We start from the raw sequence: 22241 nt of genomic DNA, 5'->3' as shown, positions 1-22241 counted from the left end.
AAAAAAAAAAAAAAATAGAAAACCTAGCCAGGCGCCGTGGCAGCTGCCTATAATCCCAGCTACTTGGAAGGCTGAGGCAAGGGGATTGCTCAAACCCAAGCGTTTGAGGTTGCTGTGAGCTATGGTGCCATAGCACTCTACTCAGAGCAAAAAAGTGAGACTCTGTCTCAAAAAAAAGAATTCCAAGATTTCAAGAACAGAGAATTATATCAAGGGCAGGACTCTTCTAAGTGTGGGTTGATGAACCTTGATCCTGATCTCGCTTCAACAGGGCCTGGCACACATAGGTGCTCAATATACGTGTTGAATGAATTAAAGAAATAGAAACTCAAAAATAAAAATGTCAGAGAGAGAGACTGACATTCCAGGAAGTATTGAGGCATTGAAATTTACGAATCTTTTTTTTTTTTTTTAATTGTTTCAGGTTTTGGCCGGGGGCAGGGTTTGATCCCACCACCTCCATTATATCGGGCCATACTCTACTCCTTTGAGCCACAGGCACCGCCCTGGAATCTATGAATCTTTATACACCTCAATCTTCCCACTTGTAGAATTTTCCTGAAAAGTGAAATAAGACCAGGAGGTACTGGGAATCCAGAGAGCTCCTATTTTATGGATGAAAAAAACTAAGACCCAGAGTCAGCCCAAGAGGGCTCTGGGCAAACAGTGCCATCATTTGGTGCATTAAAGAAATAACCCAAGTTAGAGCCAAAAAAAGGAGCGGGAAGCAGCCCCCAGGCTGGGAAAAGGTCCTATATAAAGATACAGTGGCTGCCTAACAGGGAGGGAATGAAAGTTCCCAGGGAGACTAAGAGGCAGGGCATCAGCAGTCACAGGGTATTTGCTTTCTTCCCTTGGGGTTGCTGAACAAAAGCTTAACTTGACTCCCAGCTGCCTGCCAGAAACCCGAGAAGGGCAGGTAAAGGGGGGGGAGGTGGCTAGGTGCCCTGGGAGGGGAGGGGTGGATGTCAACCTCCCCCTTAATACATACACACACACCCCTCCCATCTGCTGTGACATCTCCAGCCCAGACTGCTCTGAACCCAGTTCCCGAACCCTCTGAGATCCTCACACCCTTTAGAGGTTAAACATCTGCCCTGCCCCTTCCAAATTTGGACTTTGCAACCCTTACCCCACCTCACAATAGCAAACATATCAACACACACCCAAGTTCCAAAGGTGGTGTCTTTTTTTAAGCTGCACACACTTTTCAGAAGGGTTTGATTTAAATATGTTTGCTTTTGAAATTAAACAATTACATGGCGTGGTTTACCACTGGCTATTACTTCCCAGGAATTCTTGGGGGTGAGAGGGCGGGCAATGTGAATAATGTACAATTGACCCTTGAACAACATGGGTTTGAGCTACATGAGTCCACTCAGACATAGATTTTCTTCCACCTTTGCTATACTCAGACAGCAAAATCCACCCCTCCTCTTCTTCCTCCTCCTCAGCCTCAGGGTGAAAATGATGAGGACAAAGATCTTTAGGACAACCCACTTCTACTTCATGAATAGTAAATCTATGTTCTCTTCCTCCTGTTTTTTTTTTTTTTAATAACATTTTCTTCTCCCCAGCTTACTTTATTGTAAGAACACAGTAGATAATACACACACACATATAACATGCAAGTATGTGTTCAACTGTTTATGTGATCAGTAAGGGTTTCCAGTCAATAGAAGGCTGTTAGTAGTTAGGTTTAGAGGGAGCCTGAAATTATAACCAGATTTTTGACTATGTGGAGGATAAGTGCCCCTACCTCCTGCATTGTTCAAGGGTCAACTGTAATTGAGGAATTGATTCCCAACAGGATGAAAAAATTTAGGATCACTCCAGCCAGGTACAATAGCTCACCCCTGTAATCCTAGCACTCTGGGAGGCCCAGGTGGGTGGACTGCTTGAGGTCAGGAGCAAAGAGTGAGACCTTGTCTCTAAAAATAATCGGGCATCATGGCAGGCACTTATAGTCCCAGCTACTTGGGAGGTTGAGGCAAGTGGATTACTTGATCCCAGGAGTTTGAGATTGCTGTGAACTATGATACCACAGCACTCAACCAGGGCAAACAACAACAACAAAAAGGATCACTCCGCAATGAAAAAAGCTGACCTAAGCCACATTTTGTAGGTTAATGAACCTTTCTCTCTCTCTCTCCAATCAATGCACTCCCTTTCCACCCACAAGCCAGTCATTTTCATAGTAACACAACCATGGGAGAAGGCAGGTGTATCACTTCCCAGCTGTGTGATCTTGGACAAATGTCTTAACCTCTCTGAGTTTCTTTTCCTCATCTATAAAATGGGGATAATAAAAGCTCCTACCTCAGACCATAATTGTGATTTTTTTTTTTGAGACGGAGTCTCATTTTGTCACCCTCAGTAGAGAGCCATGGCGTCACAGCTCACAGCAACCTCAAACTCTTGGGCTTAAGTGATCCTCTTGCCTCAGCCTCCCAAGTCGCTGGGACTATGGGCACCCGCCACAATGCCCAACTATTTTTTGTCACAATTCTCATTGCTCTTTTAGCTGGCCAGGACCAGGTTCAAACCTGCCACCCTTGGTACATGGGGCCAGCACCCTATGAACTGAGCCATAGGAGCCACCACATTATTGTGATTTTTAAGAAAACTGAGAACTACAAAGCACATAGTAAGTTTTTTATAGTGTCCTAAAACAAACAAATGAAGTATTAATAAATAAAAAGGAATTCAATGATGTTAAATTAAAACTTTTTTAGCTAAGCACAGTGGCTCACACCAATCCCAGTGCTTTGGGAGGTTAAAGTAGAAGGATCACTTGATGTCAGGAGTTCAAGATCAGCCTGGGCAACATAGCAAGACCCCTGTCTTTACAAAAGATAGAAAAGTTAGCTGGTAATGGTGGGGCATCCCTGTAGTCCCAGCTACTTGGGAAGCTGAAGCAGGAGGATAATTTGAGCCCAGGAGTTTGAGGTCACAGTGAGCTATGATTGTACTACTACACTCCAGCTTGAGAAACAGAGAAAAACCTTGCCTTTAAATTTTTTTTGATTTAAATAAAATTAAAATAAATAACAAATGGGAACATTAAAATAAAGAAATAAAATAGTAAAATAAGCAAAATCAGGTCAACTAAGAGAAGCCACAAAGGAGTCATGACCTACCCAGTGTCCCCCAGAATAGACAGAGGAAAGATTCAAACCCAGAGCCACCACCTCCAGGCAGACGCTGTGATTGTTCAGGAGCATGCAGGATGAGGAGGCCATACGACATGTTAAAAATACTACAGGCTCTGAAATCAGGCATGTGTGGCTTTGAATCTCTCCTTTGCCCCTTGTTTTGTGGCCCAGAAAAGTGAATTAACCTCTCAGGGCTGAGTTTCCTTGCATTGTCAGTGAGAAATCAAAAGGAAGATACAAGAAAAACCAGATCAGTGTACGTCAGAGCCTTTGCACTGGCTGTTCCATCCACCTGAAATGCAATTCCTGTAGATAGACCCACAACTCCCAGCCTCTTCTTCTGACTTTCACGCAAATATCACCTTCTCTGGGAAGCCTCCCCTGACCACCCTTTTTAAAACTGCAACCATCTTCCCTGCCTTGGATGATCTGATTTCTTTTCCTTTCTTTGTCCCCAGGGCACAAAATAGACTTTTCCATTTATTTATCTTGTTTAGCATCCATCTTCCACGTGGCTATCAGCTCCATGAGGGCAAGGATTTTTGTCTGCCCTATTCATTCTGCTTCCTCTGGGCTCAGAACAGCACCTGACATAATAAATATTTCCTGAGTGAATTCAAAAGCAAGAGGCCAGGGTCCTCAGAAGAAAGTGGGTTCTCAGAAGTAAGTGTTCACTGTGGCTGGGGAGAGCCGAGATCCACTGGAGGAGGTGGTGTTGGGGCAAATCCTGAGGGTGGGGAGGGTTTCCTAGGCAGCCATGCATGGAGAGGGTGGTCCAAATGGAGGGAATGGCGCGGTCAAAGTTGTGGGGGCTGGAAAGCTTGTTTAGGGTGTGCATATGGAAGCATGGGCAGGGGGAAGCAGGAAGGGCTGAGAAGGCAGGTGGCTAGGCTAAAGGCGTAGACAGGAAGGGTGGTTAGCAGAGAGGGCCCTGATCACATCACACAACTAAGAGATGACTCTGATAAGAGTCAGGAGATGATGGTCCAAGGCCCAGAGGACATTCAGCGAGCCCCAGGAGACAAGAGTCTGAAGTTGGCAGCTAGCCAGCACCTCAGTGGTCACAGACTCACCTCTGCCTTCTTAAATCGTGCCCGAAGGGTCTTCATGGCCAGCGTCCTCTGTTTCTCCTCGTCCCAGGCCACCTGGCAATGAGCAAGGGTGGGGTGGAGTGAAGAACACCAGTCGTCGTCGTGGGCAGAAGGGTCGACTACTACCCCTTCCTCAAAAAGACCACTTCCTCCTACCTTAGCAATCCTGGCTCCTATGGTGTGACACTAACCCGCTCCTTCTCGTACCTGCTGTGTGTCCTTTGGCAGGTTTCTTGCCCTCTCTGAGTCTCACTACTTCATCTATAGTCCCCCCTCCACCCACCTACCCCCCCCTTTTTTTGAGAAAATGCCTTACTCTGTCGCTCAGGCTGGAGTGCAGTGGCGTCATCATAGCTCACTATAACCTCAAACTCCTGGGCTCAAGCATCTCCCTCCCTCAGCCTCTTGAGTAGATGGAACTACAGGTGCACACCATCTTGCCCAGCTAGTTTTTAAATTTTTTTGTAGAGACAGGGTCTTACTGTGTTGCCTAGGCTGGTCTCAAACTCCAGTGCTCAAGAGATCTTCCCACCTCAGTCTCCCAAAGTGCTGGGATTGCAGGCATGAGCAGCTGACTGAGATGCCCAGACTGAGATAAGCCCTTCCTGGCCAACCCATGGTCAGTTTTCAATAAGGTCCTTAGAATAGAGCCTGAAGAACAGTAGGTGTTCAATAAATGCACCTCAGGTATTTCCTGTTACCCAAACAGATCAAGCTTTTTTTGGTCTCCAACCTTTTATCTCTGTGTAGTTATTTCTGCCTATGAATGCCTTCCCCACCCCCTGAACTCCTTTTTATCTTTCACAGCCCAGTTCTAAAATCCCTCGTTCTGATCAGCTTTGCCTCTCGCTCCCAAAGAGAGTTGCTCCCCATATTGGTTCCAGTGGCTTGGTCTCTTCCTCTGCCTCAGCCCTAGCTCGGCAGGCTGAAAGGGTCTGAATCATCTGTCTTTCTCAACAGTCAGGGGTTCTTTGGGGATTGAATACAGGGCTGAGGCCTCTCTGCACAGAGGTGTATTTGTGGGATAGTCAGAGCAGACATTCTTGCAGCTAAGCCCCCTTGCACAGTCTGCCCTGTGTGTGAATGAGAGCAATTCACCCAAGGTAGGCAGAGATCTGGGGTGATGGCTGTGTGCATGTGTGTGCACATGCAAGCATGAGGCATATGCATATATGTGCATCTACCCACCTGGGCCTGTTCTGTGTTCTACATGTGTGCATCTGGAAGGTAGGAACATCTAAAGGGTTTTTTTTTTTTTTTTTTTTGAGACAGAGTCTCACTATGTTATCCTGGGTAGAGTGCTATGGTGTCACAGCTCACAGCAACCTCAAACTCTTCGGCTTAAGCGATTCTCTTGCCAGAGCCTCCCAAGTAGCTGGGACTACAGGCACCCATTATTTTTTTGTTGTAGTTGTCATTGTTGTTTGGCAGGCCTGGGCCAGGTTCAAACCCACCAGCACTGGTGTATGTGGCTAGTGCCCTAGCAGCTGAGCTACAGGCAAGAGCCTAAAGGAGGTATTTTTTGAGGTGTGTGATTGGGGGCCCCTAGGTTTAAAAGGAATCTTTGTGACTGAGTGTCCTTATTTACCTCCTACCACAGAGTGGAGGTAAGATGTCCTTTTACCTATCCACCTACCTATGAATTTCCAAGCTACCTTTCCACCCATCTACCACACAAGTACCAAGGCCTCCAGCCTCCCACCCACTGGCCACCACCCACCAATTCTCTCACTTAATTCATCTTCTCATGGTTCAGCACCCTTCAATCATGATCCACACATCATCCACCCACCCATCCACCCAACCACCCATCTACCCATTATTCATCCATCCATCCATCCATCTACCAACCCATCCACCCACTCACCTATCTGTCTATAATCCATACATCCATCCATTTATTTATACATCTATTCACCCACCCATCTAACCACCCACTTAACCACCCACTCATCAATCCATCCAAGCTCCCACACATCCATCCCTTCGTCCATTCACTCACCCATCCATTTAACTACCATTCTATCTATCCACCCATCCCCCTACCCACCCACTGACTATCCATCCATCTATCTAGTCATTCATCATCCATCTACTCTTCTATCCATTCATTCTCTCCTCCACCAGTCAATGTACTTATTCACTCACTACCCACCCTGCCCTTTTTCTTCTACCTCTTACTAACGAACTCAATCACACCCATAGCAGGGTGTAAGAAGACACCCAAGAGAAGAGCCCACAGGTTGCATAAGGAGGAGAGAACCCATGGGCTTTGGGGGAGGGGGAAATGCTGGGTAGCTACTTGCTGGAAGAAATGATGGTAAATGAGAAGGGCCTGAAGCCCAGCTGGATGTTGAGCCCCAGTGGCAGGAAAGGAGGGTATGTAGTCTAGGCATGGCAGAGGCTGGCAAGTGGAAAGAGTGTGCATGAACGTATGTGTGTCTTGGGGTTCCTGGGTAGCTCCTCAGTGTGGCTGATCCAGCACCAGCCTCTCTTTCTCCCACACATAGGGCTCAGGGGCCTGAGGACCTAAGGGGAGCCTCCATCCCAGGCCTCCCCCAACTCCTTACTCCTACCTCCTGCGGCTCCAGTGCCCCAACCACCAGGACACCTTGCTCAGTGCTGACTCCAGTTACCCTCTCCCAGATGAGCTATGAGCTCTCAGCAGCAGCTCCCAGCGCTCCTCTGCTCTGACACCTGATCAGCTCAGAGCAGGCAGGCTGGGCGGCTGCCCCAGGGGGCCGGGGATGAGCCAAGGGAGGAGACAGGCTGGCAGCTGGACTGCTAGTTGGCCGATGGGCTCTGGCGGGAAGACACTGACACTCTTCCCTGTCATCTTGGAACTGATCACAGCTTCTGGAAGGAGCCATGATCTTCACCTCCTTCCAGCTCTTGCATTCGCTATTCTCTCAACAGGAACATTCTTTCTGTAATTCATGTCACCCCCCAGCCAGCCCATTCTCTTCATCCTACCCATTCTTCAGATCTTTGCTGAAATATCCTCTCCTGCAGGAAATCTTCCCAGATGTCCCAGCCTGGCTCAGGTGTCTCCTCTGAGCTCTCTGCGTCCCCAACTGCACTCCAATCGCACTCTATCACCATTTCCTGGTCGCATATTTGTGTCCATCGCCAGCCACAGGGAAGGGATGGTAACGCTTTTCTTCCCCAGAGACACCAGTACACAGGAGGTGCTCAATACGTGTTCCTTTTTTTTTTTTTTTTGGTAGAGACAGAGTCTCACTTTATCACCCTCAGTAGAGTGATGTGGCATCACAGCTCACAGCAACCTTCTGCTCTTGGGTTCAGACGATTCTCTTGCCTCAGCCTCCCAGAGTAGCTGGGACTACAGGTGCCCACCACAATACCCAGCTATTTTTTTTTATTGCAGTTTGGCCGGGGCTGGGTTTGAACCACCCACCCTCGGTACATGGGGCCAGCACCCTACCCACTGAGCCACAGGCACCGCCCCACAATACGTGTTTCTTAAATGAGCCCTCAAGCCCACTAGCCTCAATAACTTTGAGTAGTACCTGTCATACTGAATCCAGATCACCTGCCTGAATAATGTACAGATGACTTAGGGCAGCGTTCAGGGCCCTTCCTTGGACGGGAGTCTTGGGTTCCTGTCCTCTGGCACTGTTCTTTTTTTTTTTTTTTTTAAACAAGCTCTAGCAAGTTTTATTAAAGAAAAAAATGTACATGATTTACGCACTGTTCTAATGGAGTTTACTAATCTGTAAAAAGGGACTAGGGGACAGTGATCACGTGTGTCCCTCATTTTATTTTCTTATATATATATTTTTTCTATGTCCCTCATTTCAGAAGTGACAGCAGACTGCTCACGTGGACTGCCACCCCAATTTCCCTCCCGCGTCAGGGGGCGGCCACTTCCCAGACCAGCCAATATACGGAAGCAACTGGACTGCTCCCTGCCAGCAGTTAATACGGCGTCGGTGGCGTCAGCAAGGGGCGCGTGCGCCTTGGAGCGGGAGGCAGGACTTGTGGATCAGGACCAAGGCTCCTCCTTTACCCCGTCCCGCCCCGTTTCCGGCGGAAGCAGCCTCAACAAGGGAAACTTTATTGTTCCTGTTGGTTCTGAGAGGATGTCGGTGAATTACGCGGCCGGGCTGTCGCCGTATGCTGACAAGGGAAAGTGCGGCCTCCCAGAGGTGAGCGCGGCCGGGGGTCCCAGAGGTCACCCCACAGAACGGCGGGCTGGGAAAGACCGTACGGCAGCAGGGCATTGTGGGAATAGCAAGAGACACTGAGGCTAGACAATGGGAGGGACTTCCCAGTGAGGAGGGGGCGGGAAGTGACGCCCCCTGTGCGCGACAGGGAACGCGGACACGCCCAGCTTTGGGGCTATGAGGCTGATACAGAGGGAAAGCCTGAAGTGTTGAGGAGTGAGAAGGGAGATGTAGATCAAGGAGAAAGAAGCGGCAGGAGCAAAGGCTGGGACGTGGGAATGAACACACTTGGAGAGAAATTAGGCCGGGGAGATTTCCAGAGCTGGGTCAGGATGGGATTCAAATGCCAGGCTGAGGAGTTGACACTTTATCCTGTGAGCTGGGGATGGGCCTTGTCTTGGTGCCATAAAGATCCCTCCAACTACTTATAGGGGAGTGGAGAGACAGACCGTCCCCTCCATATACTGTGGGACTTAGGGGTGTCACTTCCCTTTTAGGTCCCATCTCTTTGCAAACTGGAGGCAAAGATTGCCCCAGTTTCATAAAGGCTAGTCCATCATGCATTCTGAGTCATGCATTGTATCACCTCTGATGGCTTGTAATGATAGCTTACACCTGTAATCCCAGCACTTTGGAAGGCCTAGGCAGGGAGGCCTATGTAGGAGGATTGCTAGAAGCCAGGATTTGGAGCCCATAGCAAGCTATGATCAAGCCACTGCACTCCAGGGTGACAGAGCAAGCAAGACTCTGTCTGGAAAGAAAAACAACAACAAAAAAGGTCCAGTGGTGTACATCCTTCCAGAAGTCCTGCTCTCCACTGCAGCTTTTGTTCACTTTACTTCACATTTATTGAGCACCTATTGTGGGCTGGGCACTTTCTAGGTTCTAGGATCACAACTGGAAGACAGACAGACAAAAGCCCCTCATTCTAGTGGGGAGACAGAACAGGGCGTGCATTGAAACCAGGTGGCAGGGATGGAGGGTTGGCATCACTAAGGTAACATTTTAGCCAAACCCTAAAGGAGATGAAGGAGGGAGTCATGTGGGAAGTGTGCCAGGTAGAGGAAACAGCCTGTGCAAAGGCCCTGGTGGAGGACCACACCTCCCCGAGGTGAGCGCAGCCTTGTTGGCATGTTGGAGGCACAGCGAGGAGGCCCATGTAGCTGGAGGAGAATAAACAAGGGGGATAAAGGGAGAGGAGAAGGCAAGGACAAGAGGGGACAGAGTCGGTCACGCGGGACTTGGTGGACTGCAGGGAGGACTTGGGCTTTGACCAAGAGGGAGGTAGGAACCATGGAGGGCTATGGGCAAAGGAGGGACATGAGGACAACTGCCTTTCCAATCCATTCTCATGCAGCAAAGCAAAGACAGCTCAGTCTGTGGCTTGTACATGGCCTTGCCACTTGGGGACATATTTTGATGCCTCCTTTGTGCGATGTCATCCCACAGATCTTTGACCCCCCAGAGGAGCTGGAGTGGAAGGTGCGGGAGCTGGCAAGGTTGGTCTGGCAGTCCTCCAATGTGGTGTTCCACACAGGCGCCGGCATCAGCACCGCCTCGGGCATCCCCGACTTCAGGTCTGTGGGCATGGAGGAGATGTCCAGACAGGGCCCACCATACTGCCAGGGGTTTCCCTGTGGGCAACAAACACCTGAACACTGGAACCCATCCTGCTGCCTTCTTCCTGGTGGTATCCTGGGTATTAGGGGGGGCAACATCCTTCCCTTTCAGATGTGTCCCTGGAAGCTACATCTACCATTCCACTAACCATTGGCCAAAGCTTAGTCACTTGATCAGACCTACTTGCTAGGGAGGCTAGTCTTTCATCTAGGCTAACGGTGTATGGCTATGTATTGGGGTTCACTTACCATATTCTCTATTCTCTTATCTCTCTTTCTCTGTCTCTGATTCTCTCTGATTCTGCCCTCCTCTCTCTCTGTCTCTTATCCCTGATTCTATCTTTTTCCTTCTTCTTTCCTTGTTCCCCCAAACTCTCCCTCATCCTCTATTGCTCCCCTCCTGCTGCCTTCAGGGGCCCCCATGGAGTCTGGACAATGGAAGAACGGGGCCTGGCCCCCAAGTTTGACACCACCTTTGAGAGCGCACGGCCCACGCTGACCCACATGGCTCTGGTACAGCTGGAGCGTGTAGGCCTTCTCCGCTTCCTGATCAGCCAGAACGTGGATGGGCTGCATGTGCGCTCTGGCTTTCCCAGGTAACACGCACACCCTGTCCTATCCCCACGGAGACCTGGGCTCCAGCCCAGCATTACCTTGGGCAGCCCTGGAAAGCACTTGTGGCTCAGTGGGGCTCTACAAGCCAGAACCATCTTTGTCCCACCTCATGCACATATCTTGAGCTTTGGGGGTCTCCTTTTCCTGCTGCTGGGAGATTCCAGCCCTGAGCTCTCTGGATCTTTCTTGACCAGTTGGTGGGGATTCCTGAGCCCTATGGCCCAGAGCTGTCTCTGCCAGGACCAGAAGCAGAATCTTCCTCCAGGTGAGGCTAAGAGAACATCAAGGGTGGCAGGGAGAGTAGTCAGGGTCTCGAATGTGTAGTTTATTAGGTTTCTAATATTCTTCACTTTATACTGAATATGAACACTGTGTCCTGGGGCAGACTGATTTCCTAATATTAAGTGTGACCCTCCACTGCCCCACTTTTGCCAGGTCTCACCCCTGGGGTAACCAATGAGAGCCAGGTCAGTTGTTTATATGAGTAGCTGGACACTCCATTGGTGAGGGACAAAGAAGAGGGCTTTTTTTTTTCCTGCTTATAAAGGGGAAGGAAACTATTGACCCCTTTTTCTCTCAAGATGGGCCTGAGTCCTGATGCTAATCCTGAGAGGTTTAGGGACAGAGTCTGGCCAGGGTCTGCAAGCAAGAGAAGAGGCCAGTTCAGGGTTTAAGGATAGGCTTTACTTTAAAGGAATAGAATGGAGTCTGACCAGAAGCCAGCTCAGCTTACCCAGTTTCAAGAGACTTATATTAGTGTAGTTGGAATATGGGAGGGGATCATGAAAGGTAAGGGAAGTCATCTTTCCTGCAGAGTGAATGATGCTGTGTCCAAGATTGATTTTAGAATTACTGCCCTCCACAAAAGGTGTTCATCTTGCATGAAGGCCTTATCTCTACTGCCAGCCAGGACCAGGGTAGGAGATTCTGATGCTTCCCAGGAGCACCGACCTTAAAGCATTTCAGGAGGGTGGGGAAGGGGTTGCTGTGACCATGTCATTTGGTCTCTGATCTGCTTTCTATCACTAGCTGTCCTCCCAGGATGGCTATACTCTTGTCAAGGTCCTGAGGATTTATGGGAGTATGGGAAGGGGGTTGCTGTCACTATGCAATTTGGTTTCTGGAATGTTTTTTTCTCTACCTGTCTCCCAAATAGCTGGACTTTTGTTAGGGTCCTGAGGATTTCTTCCTCAAATATCCTTTGGCATAAGAAATACATTTCTCTAGGAGCCAGGTAGTTCCTGCTACCTGCTGCTTTAGCAAAGTTCTGGGATGTCTTCCATTTCAACAGGTTAATACCTTTCTCTGTCTCTGAGATCTTAGAAAGATCAGAGTAATTAACTAGACCAATGGTTACAGATCTAACTAATTCTTATGACCTGAATGGACATCTCTAGAAGTGAAAGCAAACATTCTACCTTGCAGCAAATACATTTCCTTGGCACATGAGATTAGGGCTTTTGTCAGGAACTTGGAGACACCCAAGGATGGTTTTGTTTGCCCACAGGGTTGTGTCTCGGGATGTGAGAGAGAGAAAGAAAGAAGGGGTTCCACACTCTCAGCCCCATCTGTGTGCAGACAAGAGCAAAATGGGCCACACTTATTTCTTTATATATTGAGCACCTACTGCATGCCTCAGATTATTCTGGAGGAAGGTTACAGAGTGAAGCAGAGAGATAAGAATCCCTGCCCTCCTGGAGTTTACCCTTTAGTTGAGGGGAAACAGGCAGAAAACAAAATTAATAAGCAAATTCAATTTTGTGTTAAAAAAAATGCAGCAGGGAGTGGGGATGGGAAGGGAGTTGCAGTTTTTGACAGGGAAATCAGAGAAGGCTTGTCTATGGAAGTGACATTTCAAGTGCAGGGAAGATGACCAGGCAGTCTTGGGGAAGAGCCTGCCAGGCCTGATAATTTGATTCCTCAAAACATCCCAAGAGGTGAGGACATTGTTTTCCCGTTTCACAGATGAGGACTGAGGTATAGAGAGGTTAGGTAACCTTCCTGAGGCCACACAGCTGGTAGGCAACAAAGCTGGAACATGATATCATGTTCCTCTGCCTCCAAAGCCCATGCTCTGGAGCCACCTGGAACCTCAATTTCTTCCATTGCAAACTGGGAATTAGAATTATTATGGAGGAGTAGGGCAAGCATTTTGTGAGAGATTTGGGCTGCCCATTTGCGAAGGTGGGGTTGGCCTCAAGGGTTCATGATCCCTAAGTCTCGGCAAGGTTGGGCCACCTGCCCAGAAGTGTACAGCATGTACATAGGAGCTGGAAGAGCTGGAAAGAGGAATTTGGTGGGTCTTGTGGATAAGAGATCAGGGAAGGCTTCTTGGAGGAAGAGGCAGCTTACTGAGGCCTGAGGCCTGGGGATTTGGGAAACCCTCCCCATTACTAACCCTCTTCCTTGTCCTCCCACAGGGATAAGCTGGCCGAGCTCCATGGGAACATGTTTGTAGAAGAATGTATCAAGTGTAAGACGTGAGTATCACCTGGGTGGAATGAGGGCTTGGCCACACTACCCCCAGGCTGGTGCACTGTGTGACCAGGGTGGGCTCTGCAAAAGGGTCTTGGGACTCAAATCTGATGACGCAAAGACCCAGAGCATATGAGGAAGGATGGGTGTGGCCTCCCAGGGAGATGTTTTTAGGACTGCCATAATAAATACTACAAATGACTAACTTAAAACAATAAAAATTATCTCACAGTTCTGGAGGCCAAAAGTCCAAAATCCAGGTGTCTACAGGGCCATAGGGGGAAATTTTTCCTGCCTCTCTCTAGTTTCTGGTGTTGGCTTCAGCTTTGTCTCCATCCTCATATGGAGACAACTTCTCTGTGTGCCTCTGTGTCTCCTCATAAAAACATCAAGCACTGGATAAGGGTCTACTGGCTCCACTGAACCTTACCTGAGCTAACCACATCTGCAACAACCCTGTTTCCAGTAAGGGTCACATTCTGAATCCCTGAGGTTACAACTTCAACCCTTTCCTACCATTAAGATCATTTTAGGGTGGCGCCTGTGGCTCAAGGAGTAGGGCACCGGCCCCATACGCCAGAGGTGGTGGATTCAAACCCAATCCTGACCCCAAAAAAAGGCTCCGCGCCTGTGCCTCAAGCGAGTAAGGCACCGGCCACATACACCTAAGGTGGCGGGTTCGAATCCAGCCCGGCAGAGGCAGGAGACTTGCTTGAGCCCAGGAGTTGGAGGTTGCTGTGAGCTGTGATGCCACAGCACTGTACCTAGGGTGACAGCTTGAGGCTCTGTCTCAAAAATAAAAAGATCTTTTTGAGGCCAATACTGTTCTTGTAAGTTTTCTATGGGCTTGAAATTTTTCAAAATAAATTTAGAGAAAAATTTTTTAAAGAGAGGATCCCACCTATAGTCTGGCCTCAGAGACATCTCCTACAGGGGAGAAACAGATGCTCACACCTGCAGGCGCTAACAGAAACAGGGAGACACACCCAGAACCTACCTGCTCTGAGGAGGGTCTATTCTTCTCAGAGTGGGAGATCAGACCCTGTTGTGGGTTGAATTATGTCAGAATTATTATTATTTTTAATAGGGACAGGGTGTCACTATGTTACCCAGGGTCGAGTGCAGTGGGATGATCATAGCTCATTGTAGCTTCCAACCCCAGAGTTCGGGTAATCCTCCTGCCTTAGCCTCCCAAGTAACTGGAACTACTGCTGCCACCACCCTGCCTTATTTTTCTATTTTTTGTAGAGACAGTGTCTCTTTCTTGCTCAGGCTGGGCTCCTGGGCTTAAGTGATCCTCCTTCCTCAGCTTCCCAAAGTGCTGAGATTACAGGCATAAGCCACCACACCTATGGGATCCAATCTCTTGAGCACCTTTGTAGGGGACAGTTTCCTGCCTGTTCTGTGCTGTTGATCCTTTGCAGCATGCAGGCCACCGGTTTCACCAAGTATTCCTTGTTTCGGGTTTGTTGTGGTTAGATCTGGTTGTGTACCCTCATCCCCTACTTCCCTGGGAGAATGCTTTCCAGAAAAAATGTAAGATTCAACCAGGCAGGCTGACTCAGTCCTGTCCCCCATTTTCTACCCTGATACAGGCAGTATGTCCGGGACACAGTCGTAGGCAGCATGGGCCTCAAGGCCACAGGTCGGCTCTGCACAGTGGCCAAGGCAAGAGGGCTGCGGTCCTGCAGGTGAGCAACCCCTCTCCAAGCCTTGGACCCTGAGGGCAGCAGCAGGGCTGCTATACCACCCCTTGCCTTCCTCCTCACAGGGGGGAGCTGAGAGACACAATCCTGGACTGGGAAGATGCTCTGCCTGACCGGGACCTGGCTCTTGCAGATGAGGCCAGCAGGTCTGACCCTCTGCGGGGGAGATGAGCAGAAACATAGGCAGCTCTGGCACAGGGCAGGGTGCAGACATGTTCAGGGAGGGGTTCCTGGAGGAGGTGGTGGAGCCAGGTGTTGCACACATGCACCATCCTCACCTCATGGCTCTAGGTGGGTACTCCATGAGGTTGATTTTATAGGTGAGGAAGCTGAGGCTTTATCTAAGTGACTCCTCTGTCCTGTGCTACCCAGCTAGGAGGTGAGTGAGCTGGGATTCCAACCCATGGGTCTAAGCTCTCTACCAAGCCATGAGGCCCCAGGTCAATGACTCTGCCAACAGAAGTGGGGGTCTGGGTGAGGAGCGGGCCAGGCTTGAGTGCCTAGGTGAGCAGAGGTGATGTGAGCTGGGCCCTCTGGCTGGCTTCCAGTATTGGTAGGGCCAAGGCTGGGGAGTGGTTGGACTAAGCCCACAATCCCGGCCCCAGGAATGCTGACCTGTCCATCACCCTGGGCACCTCGCTGCAGATCCGGCCCAGCGGGAATCTGCCACTAGCAACCAAGCGCCGAGGAGGCCGACTGGTCATCGTTAACCTCCAGCCCACCAAGCACGTGCGTGCCCGAACCCACCCCTGCCCTGCTTTCCCCTCTGTGCACCCTCTGCCCCTGCCTGACCCATCCCCTTCCCCACAGGACCGCCAGGCTGACCTGCGCATCCACGGCTATGTTGACGAGGTCATGACCCAGCTCATGAAGCACCTGGGGCTGGAGATTCCCAACTGGGATGGCCCCCATGTGCTAGAGAGGGCCCTGCCACCCCTGCCCCGCCCACCCTACCCCAAACTTGAGCCCAAGGAGGACCACCCTGCCCAGCTCAACGGCACACTCCTTGATGACGCCAAGCAGGAGCCCACAACTGAGCCCTGCACCCAGCACAATGGCCCTGAGCCTGCCACCCCCAAACAGGAGCAGCCAGACAGCCCTGCCCCCTGTAGGCCCCCCAAAAGGCTGAAGGCTGAGGCAGCTCCCAGCTGACTAGGGTGCTTGGGGAGGGAGGGGCTTTTTGTAGAAACCATGGGTTCTTTTTTCCTTATGGTCTCACTTTGTTACACATATCTGTCCTCTGGGGACCTCAGGGCACTGACAGCCAATGTCAGACTGGGCCTCTGGTAGGGGCCTGGGAAAGTCACACTCTGGAGCTGTCACCCAGGCACATGCTGTCTGCCCCAGCACCCAGCCTGACTCAGGGTGTTCTGGGAGGCATGGCTGCGCCCTCCCTGGTTTCTAGCCTAAACAAGAAGGAGCTCTCTCTGTCCCCTGGGCTTTCTGTCTGGACCCCTTACTCCGCCCACCCTGTCCTGGCTCTTGGGCTGCCTCCCCAGAGTTGACATTGTGGGCCCTCTGGGAGGGGAACCACACCTCCAAGTGGGACACACAATAGAGGTTTGCACCGCCTTGCAGAATGGAGGGAGGGAGAGGTGGGTCTACCCAGCTTCCTCCAGGCTTCCAGAAAAGTCTTCAATGCAATAAAAACAACTTCCATACATCTGAGTATGTTTAACTCCTGACTTGTGCCAGGTCCTTATGCCTGGAGGCAGGACTGAATGGTCTTCTCACCCCTGGAGACGTCTGCCTGTGCCTCTGTTGAAATTCTCACCCAACAGCCTGGGGACCTGGAGGTCAAGGAAGGAGTGCTCATCCCTTAGGGAGGTCCAGAGGGGTCAGGCCAGGGAGGCCAGTTTTCTGATATTAATGACTATACTAGCAGCTGAATTTTTTTTTTTTTTTTGAGACAGAGTCTCATTATGTCGCCCTCGGTAGAGTGCTGTGGCATCACAGCTCTCAGCAACCTCAATCTTTTGGGCTTAAGCAATTCTCTTGCCTCAGCCTCCCAAGTAGCTGGGACTATAAGAGCCAGGCACAATGCCCAGCTATTTTTTTTGTCATAATTGTCATTGTTTGGCAGGCCAGGGCCGGGTTTGAACCTGCCAGCCCGGGTGTATGTGACCGGCACCCTAGCCACTGAGTTACAGAACTATTATTATTTTTTTAGCAACCCTTATTCCATCCCGAGAAGCTGGCATTTCTTTTTTTTCCTTTTTTTTTTTTTTTTCCAATTTTTGGCTGGGGCTGGGTTTGAACCCACCACCTCCAGCATATGGGACCAGCACCCTACTCCTTTGAGCCACAGGTGCCGCCTAGAAGCTGGCATTTCTTGAGCACTCAACTAATAGTTATATTCTTATTTGCATGTGTTTTTTTGTTATTGTTGTTAACATTTGCCCCTAGGCTGTGAGCCCCTTAATGAGAGGCCACGTGTTTTCGGTTCAATTGCAGCCCTGTCACCTGGGTATAGCCCAGGTTTCATCCCTCCCTAGCCTATGTCCTTGGGCCCTCACTGCACTTAGAAAGCCTCGGTTTTCTTAGGCTTTAAACCACCCCCAGGGAGCCGCTGCGGAGGCGCTAGAAAAGCCTTCCTGTGTTCATCCAGGGCTCCGTGCCCCTCCTAGAGCTCCGCCGCTCTCCAAGGTGCTGAAGCAGCACCTGGAGCCTCGCGGGTCACTGTTCAGCCCGAGAATCTTGCCCTTCGCCTTACTCTCCCAGCCTTCTGGAGTATGGCGGGACGGGGGTGGGGGTGGGGGAAGCAGACTCCACTCTAACCCCCACCCGACTCCGCCTCTGCACCAGAACAATGTTCTGTCAAAATACTTTATTAAGGATCAGGCAGTCTTAGAAAAGGGGGAAAGTTAGTTGGCCATGGCCCTCAATATGACCCTGGGGCCAGGGTCTCTGAAATCTTCGCAGTTTCTTCTTCCTCCCCACATGCGAGGGAGGCAGAGAGGAGACTTGGGGAAAAGATCACTGAGGCACCTGTTTTGTCTGTATCTGTATCTGTCTGGGTCTGTTTCTGTCTGTATCTCTCTGTATCTGTCTGGGTCTGTTTCAGGCTGTTTACAATGCCTGTTTCCTTGTGCACTTGCTCTGTGAGAAGCTCAACCTTTGCCCTGTGTCTGCAGTGGCTTCAGTCAGTCCCTGGGTGTGTGGCTGTGAGTTTGTGCCTCCCCATCCTGGTATCCTGCGCCAGGGTCTCTGCCTCACTTCCTTATCTTCGGGCCTGTCATTGTCCACTGCAGCATCCCCAAAGCTGCCCTTGGCAGGGGGCCAGGGAGTAAGGTTCCAGCAGGGCTCAAAGCTCATCCCCCACTACCTCAAGCCCTGTGAGTCCCGGGCTCAGCACTGACTCAGGTGCCACCCAGTCCAACAGGGTGGGCCGGCCTAGCTGCTCCGTGGAGTTGCCCAAGACCAAGGTTGAATTGTCCAGCTCTTCTGTGGAATTGCCTAGCACCAGAGTGTCCCGGAAGCCCCAATCCACCCTGGGGCTGTCTGGAGACCCTTTGTGGAGCAGGCCAGACTCGGGTTGGGGTCCTGAGGCCTCGGAGCCTGGCACGACATCGGGGGCCACGCGGGAGGCAGCGTCGTTGTGCAAAGTTCTGGAGAAGACTGATGGGGATAAGGGGAACCATGACGGAGGGGGTAAGGGTGGAGTCCTGCCTTTCTCTAGCCCCCAGCCTTGGGAAACAGGGGAACAGGGCTCCCCCCAGCTCATGGGGAACTTGGGGAGCCAAAAGGATTTGTGCCCATGGTGCAGCCACAGTAGGGGTTTGAAAGCAGGGCTCCTACCTCTGACGGGTGCGAAGTCCCCGGGGCTCTCGGCTTTGTTGGAGGTGAAAGGGCTGATGGAGGGGAGGATGATGAGGACGAAAGAGAGCAGCAGGACCTGGCAGAGATGGGGGTGGGGTCACCCCATCCCTCCCCACTCCTTCTGAGCGTCTCCATCTCACAGGCAGAGAAACTGGAGCCATAATGGCCAATTGTGCATGCATGAAGCATAAGGCCATGATCACCTACCTCCCCATGGGCTCCTCTGCCAAGGCCCAGGGCTCCCATCCACCCTTGGGGCCAGGACTCACCCCTATGCAGGTGCCTGTCTGGGCAGACTTGCTAGTGGACTGGACCACAATGGCCTGGAGTTTCTTCAGCTGCTCCAAGAGGGACCTTAGAGGGACAAGCAGCCCTTGAGTGAGCCCTACATGTATAGTCCTGGTCCTGCTGCCTGCCCACTTCTGTGGTCTCCCAGCTCCACTGAAGTCTGAATTCCATCCATCCTACTAACTAGACCTTGCTGATTTTTATGTATTTATTTTTTAAGACAGGGTCTTGCTCTGTCACCCAGGCTGGAGTACAGTGGCATCATCACAGCTCACTGTAACCTCAAACTTCTAGGCTCAGGGATCCTCCTACCTCATCCTCCCAAGTAGCTGGTACTGCAGGCATGAGCTAACATGCCCGGGTAATTTTTAATTTTTTTGTAGAGACAGGGTCTCACTATGTTGCCCAGGCTGCTCTTGAATTCCTGAGCTCAAGCAACCCTTCCACCTTGGCCTCCCTTAACGCTGGGATTACAGGCATGACCCACTGCCTGGCCCCCTGCTGCTCTTGGAAGTTCTAGATCTTACCTCTTCACCTCTACAAATCCCTGTCAGACATTTTACCCACTTCTCCACCACCCTCTCCCATACCCGCCTTCATCTTTGTTCTCTTGGATGTCAGCCCCAGACCCCTGTCTGGTCCCAACAAAGCCTCTTCTGCTCCCTCCCTCCAATGGGTTCAAACTCCACACAGCAGCCAAAGGGTATTTTTCAAATGTGAATTGGCTTCTCACAACCCACTCAGGATTCCCCTAGTAATTAAGGTAAAAGCCCAAGTCCTCTCCAGGACCCACAAGACCCTGCATAACCTGCTCCATCCCCTTTCTGTCCTGGTACACAGTAAATGCAAAATAAACATTTACTGAATGGATGTGCCCCTTAGGATCAGTGCAATTCTCCAGCCACCATGCTTCTAGCCTCTGGGCATTGCCAGAGCCATTTCCTCTACCAGAACCACTTTTTCCTACTTAACTCTTTACACATCCTCAAGGCCCCAAGTCTAAATCCCCTCCTATAGGTGCAGCCTGCCTCCTTTGTAGACAGAGACCTTATTCCCTGCTTCTTCCTGCACCACGTGGGCTCTCTGCCCTTTATCCCCACTCTCCTACAAGATACTCTGGGCCTATTTCCCCCATCCTTTGCTCTGGCTAGACCCACACTCACAGATTTTGCTTCTCGAGGTGCAAGACTTTCCTCTGCAACTCTTGATTCTGGGCAGTGCAGGCTGACATCCTGTGGGGATGACAATACAGTGATATTCAGAATATTCCTGTCACCATCTGGCCCAACTGATATCTCCCTGGGAGGCCCCACTTTATAGGTGGGGATCCCAGGGCCAGAGAAAGGAAGTCGTTCATCCAAGCTCACTTGGCAAGTCTATAGCAGGGCTGGGATTTGAAGCCACGTCAGTCTGGCTCCTTTGTCTCATCTTTGTGTTAGCATAGGGGGCTTCATTCAAGGCAGAGCCCCCAGGATTGGGAGTGGAATGCCAAATTCAGGCAATGATATTTCCGGAGGACAAAAGATGAGGACCATTAGGAATCTAAGGAGGCCTGAGTCATATTAGTCACCCTCCCTGCAACCTTGAGCCACTTTACTCCCTGATCTCAAACCCCTCATCTGTGAAATGGGCACAGTTACCCAGGTTAGAGGATGGTTGGAGAATAACATGAGATACAGATGATTAGCAGCTTAGCAGTTTGCACTTAAGAAACAGGACAATAGGGGCAGCACCTGTGGCTCAGCTGGTAGGGCGTTGGCCCCATATAGCAAGGGTGGTGGGTTTGAACCCAGCCCCGGTCAAACTGCAACAACAAAAAAAATAGCTGGGTGTTGTAACGGGCACCTGTAATTCCAGACACTTGGGAGGCTGAGGCAAGAGAATCACCTAAGCCCAGGAGTTGGAGGTTGTTGTGAGCTGTGTGACACCACGGCACTCTACAGAGGGCAATAAAGTGAGACTCTGTCTCAAAAAAAGAAAAGAAAAAGAAACAGGACAATAGTGATCATTCTATTTAGGGTTCTGGGTACCTTTTCCATCTGCATCCATCTATAAATGAGACTTTGATTTAGGCCACTGAGATGTATAGTTGAAATACTTAAATCAGGGAATGAGGATAAATATGAGGTGGGTATTAGGCCTTGTTTCCATTCCTAAGGCTGAGGTACATGGAACACAGGGAGTGTGGATGGGAGACCAGAGGATTTTATGGGAAACCTTTGGACCAGTCCTCATCTTGAGGCCTGATCTCTTGGATTTACTATAGATTTTTTTTTCTCTTAGGAAGCACATAGGATTATGTGCTTTGATCTCCATAAGAATCTAGGGTCCCTTTCCAGAAGATAGATGAGACATGTAGCAACCAGGAGAAAGAATAAATTCCCTTCACTGAAAAGCCCTCTTCTCAATAATTTATGGGATAATGAATAATTCATAATATTTTAAATATAAATTAGGTAAGACCTAAGGACCAAATAATAATGATGATAGTACACATCAAAATGTAAGGGATGCAGCTAAAGTAGTGCTAAGAGGAAAATGCATAGCCTTAATGCAGCTCTATGAACTGAGTATGCACATTTAAAAATTTGCAAAATAGAGTGGCGCCTGTGACTCAAAGGAGTAGGGCACTGGCCCCATATGCTGGAGGTGGCAGGTTCAAACTCAGCCTTGGCCAAAGACTGAAAAAAACAAAAAGTAAAAATTAGCAAAATAACAACAGAATAAATCCTCTCTCCAAAAAAAAAAAAAAAAAAGGAAGGATATAATAAAGATAATAGTAGAGGTCAGGTATGGTGGTTCACTCATACCTGTAATCCTAGCACTCTGGGTGGCCAACACAGGAGGATCCCTTAAGGTCAAGAGTTCAAGACCAGCCTGAACAAGAAATGAGACCCCCATCTCTACTAAGAATAGAAAAAAATTAGGTGGGCATGGTGGTACAAGCCTGAGTCAGGAGAATTGCTTAAGCCCAGGAGTTTGAGGTTGCTATGAGCTAGGCTGAGGCTCTGAAACACTGACCTGGACAGCAGAGTCCAGTCCACTGACCTGGACTCTGTCTCAAAAACAGAATAGGGCTCAGCGGCCTGTGGCTCAAACGGCTAAGGTGCCAGCCACAAACACCTGAGCTGGTGGGTTCGAATCCAGCCCGGGCCCACCAAACAATGATGATGGCTGCAACCAAAAAATAGCCAGACGTTGTGGCGGGCACCTGTAGTCCCAACTACTTGGGAGGCAGAGGCAGGAGAATTGCTTGAGCCCAGGAGTTGGAGGTTGCTGTGAGCTG

The 22241-nt window shown here is 50.1% G+C and overlaps 3 protein-coding genes across 5 annotated transcripts in view; 1 reads left to right on the top strand and 2 right to left on the bottom strand.

Annotated features, from left to right (window-relative positions):
- ANKRD24 (ankyrin repeat domain 24) overlaps positions 1–7082 on the bottom strand; it is a 31910-nt gene extending 24828 nt beyond the window's left edge. Inside the window, exons 1-2 of the mRNA XM_012804592.2 lie at positions 7068–7082; positions 4229–4300 (exon numbers count right to left, since the gene is read on the bottom strand). Coding sequence (XP_012660046.2) covers positions 4229–4300; positions 7068–7082 — 87 coding nt within the window. The remainder of the gene's footprint in view (positions 1–4228; positions 4301–7067) is intronic.
- Positions 7083–8290: 1208 nt separating this feature from the next.
- On the top strand, positions 8291–16689 carry SIRT6 (sirtuin 6). Its single transcript, XM_003788751.3, has 8 exons — positions 8291–8415; positions 9883–10010; positions 10466–10648; positions 13088–13147; positions 14738–14833; positions 14914–14994; positions 15454–15577; positions 15659–16689. Exons 1-8 carry the CDS (start codon positions 8350–8352, stop codon positions 15998–16000), a joined length of 1080 nt encoding a protein of 359 aa, XP_003788799.1. The 5' UTR covers positions 8291–8349; the 3' UTR covers positions 16001–16689.
- Positions 16690–17660: 971 nt separating this feature from the next.
- Positions 17661–22241, bottom strand: part of CREB3L3 (cAMP responsive element binding protein 3 like 3) — a 14121-nt gene continuing 9540 nt past the window's right edge. For 2 of the 3 annotated variants that reach the window (XM_003788873.3, XM_012804559.2), the window contains exons 7-10: positions 20119–20187; positions 18937–19021; positions 18647–18743; positions 17661–18466 (exon numbers count right to left, since the gene is read on the bottom strand). In XM_003788873.3, the coding sequence (XP_003788921.1) occupies positions 18153–18466; positions 18647–18743; positions 18937–19021; positions 20119–20187 (565 nt within the window). In that variant the 3' untranslated portion in view covers positions 17661–18152. The remainder of the gene's footprint in view (positions 18467–18646; positions 18744–18936; positions 19022–20118; positions 20188–22241) is intronic. The other variant, XM_023512569.1, reaches the window with a different exon arrangement.

This window comes from Otolemur garnettii, unplaced genomic scaffold (assembly GCF_000181295.1).
Source record: "Otolemur garnettii isolate 467f Iridium unplaced genomic scaffold, OtoGar3 scaffold00029, whole genome shotgun sequence".
In the NCBI taxonomy this organism is placed as follows: domain Eukaryota; kingdom Metazoa; phylum Chordata; class Mammalia; order Primates; family Galagidae; genus Otolemur; species Otolemur garnettii.
The sequence above is the reverse complement of the archived record's forward strand: the minus strand, read 5'-3'. Positions and strand labels throughout refer to the sequence as shown.

What these genes read in the sequence shown, in the direction of transcription:
- SIRT6 (XM_003788751.3), top strand. Translation starts at nt 8,350, where the DNA reads ATGTCGGTGAATTACGCGGCCGGGCTGTCGCCGTATGCTGACAAGGGA. An exon ending in GTGCGCTCTGGCTTTCCCAG is followed by an intron (nt 10,649 to 13,087) that starts GTAACACGCACA and finishes GTCCTCCCACAG; the next exon opens with GGATAAGCTGGCCGAGCTCC. An exon ending in CTTGCAGATGAGGCCAGCAG is followed by an intron (nt 14,995 to 15,453) that starts GTCTGACCCTCT and finishes TCCCGGCCCCAG; the next exon opens with GAATGCTGACCTGTCCATCA.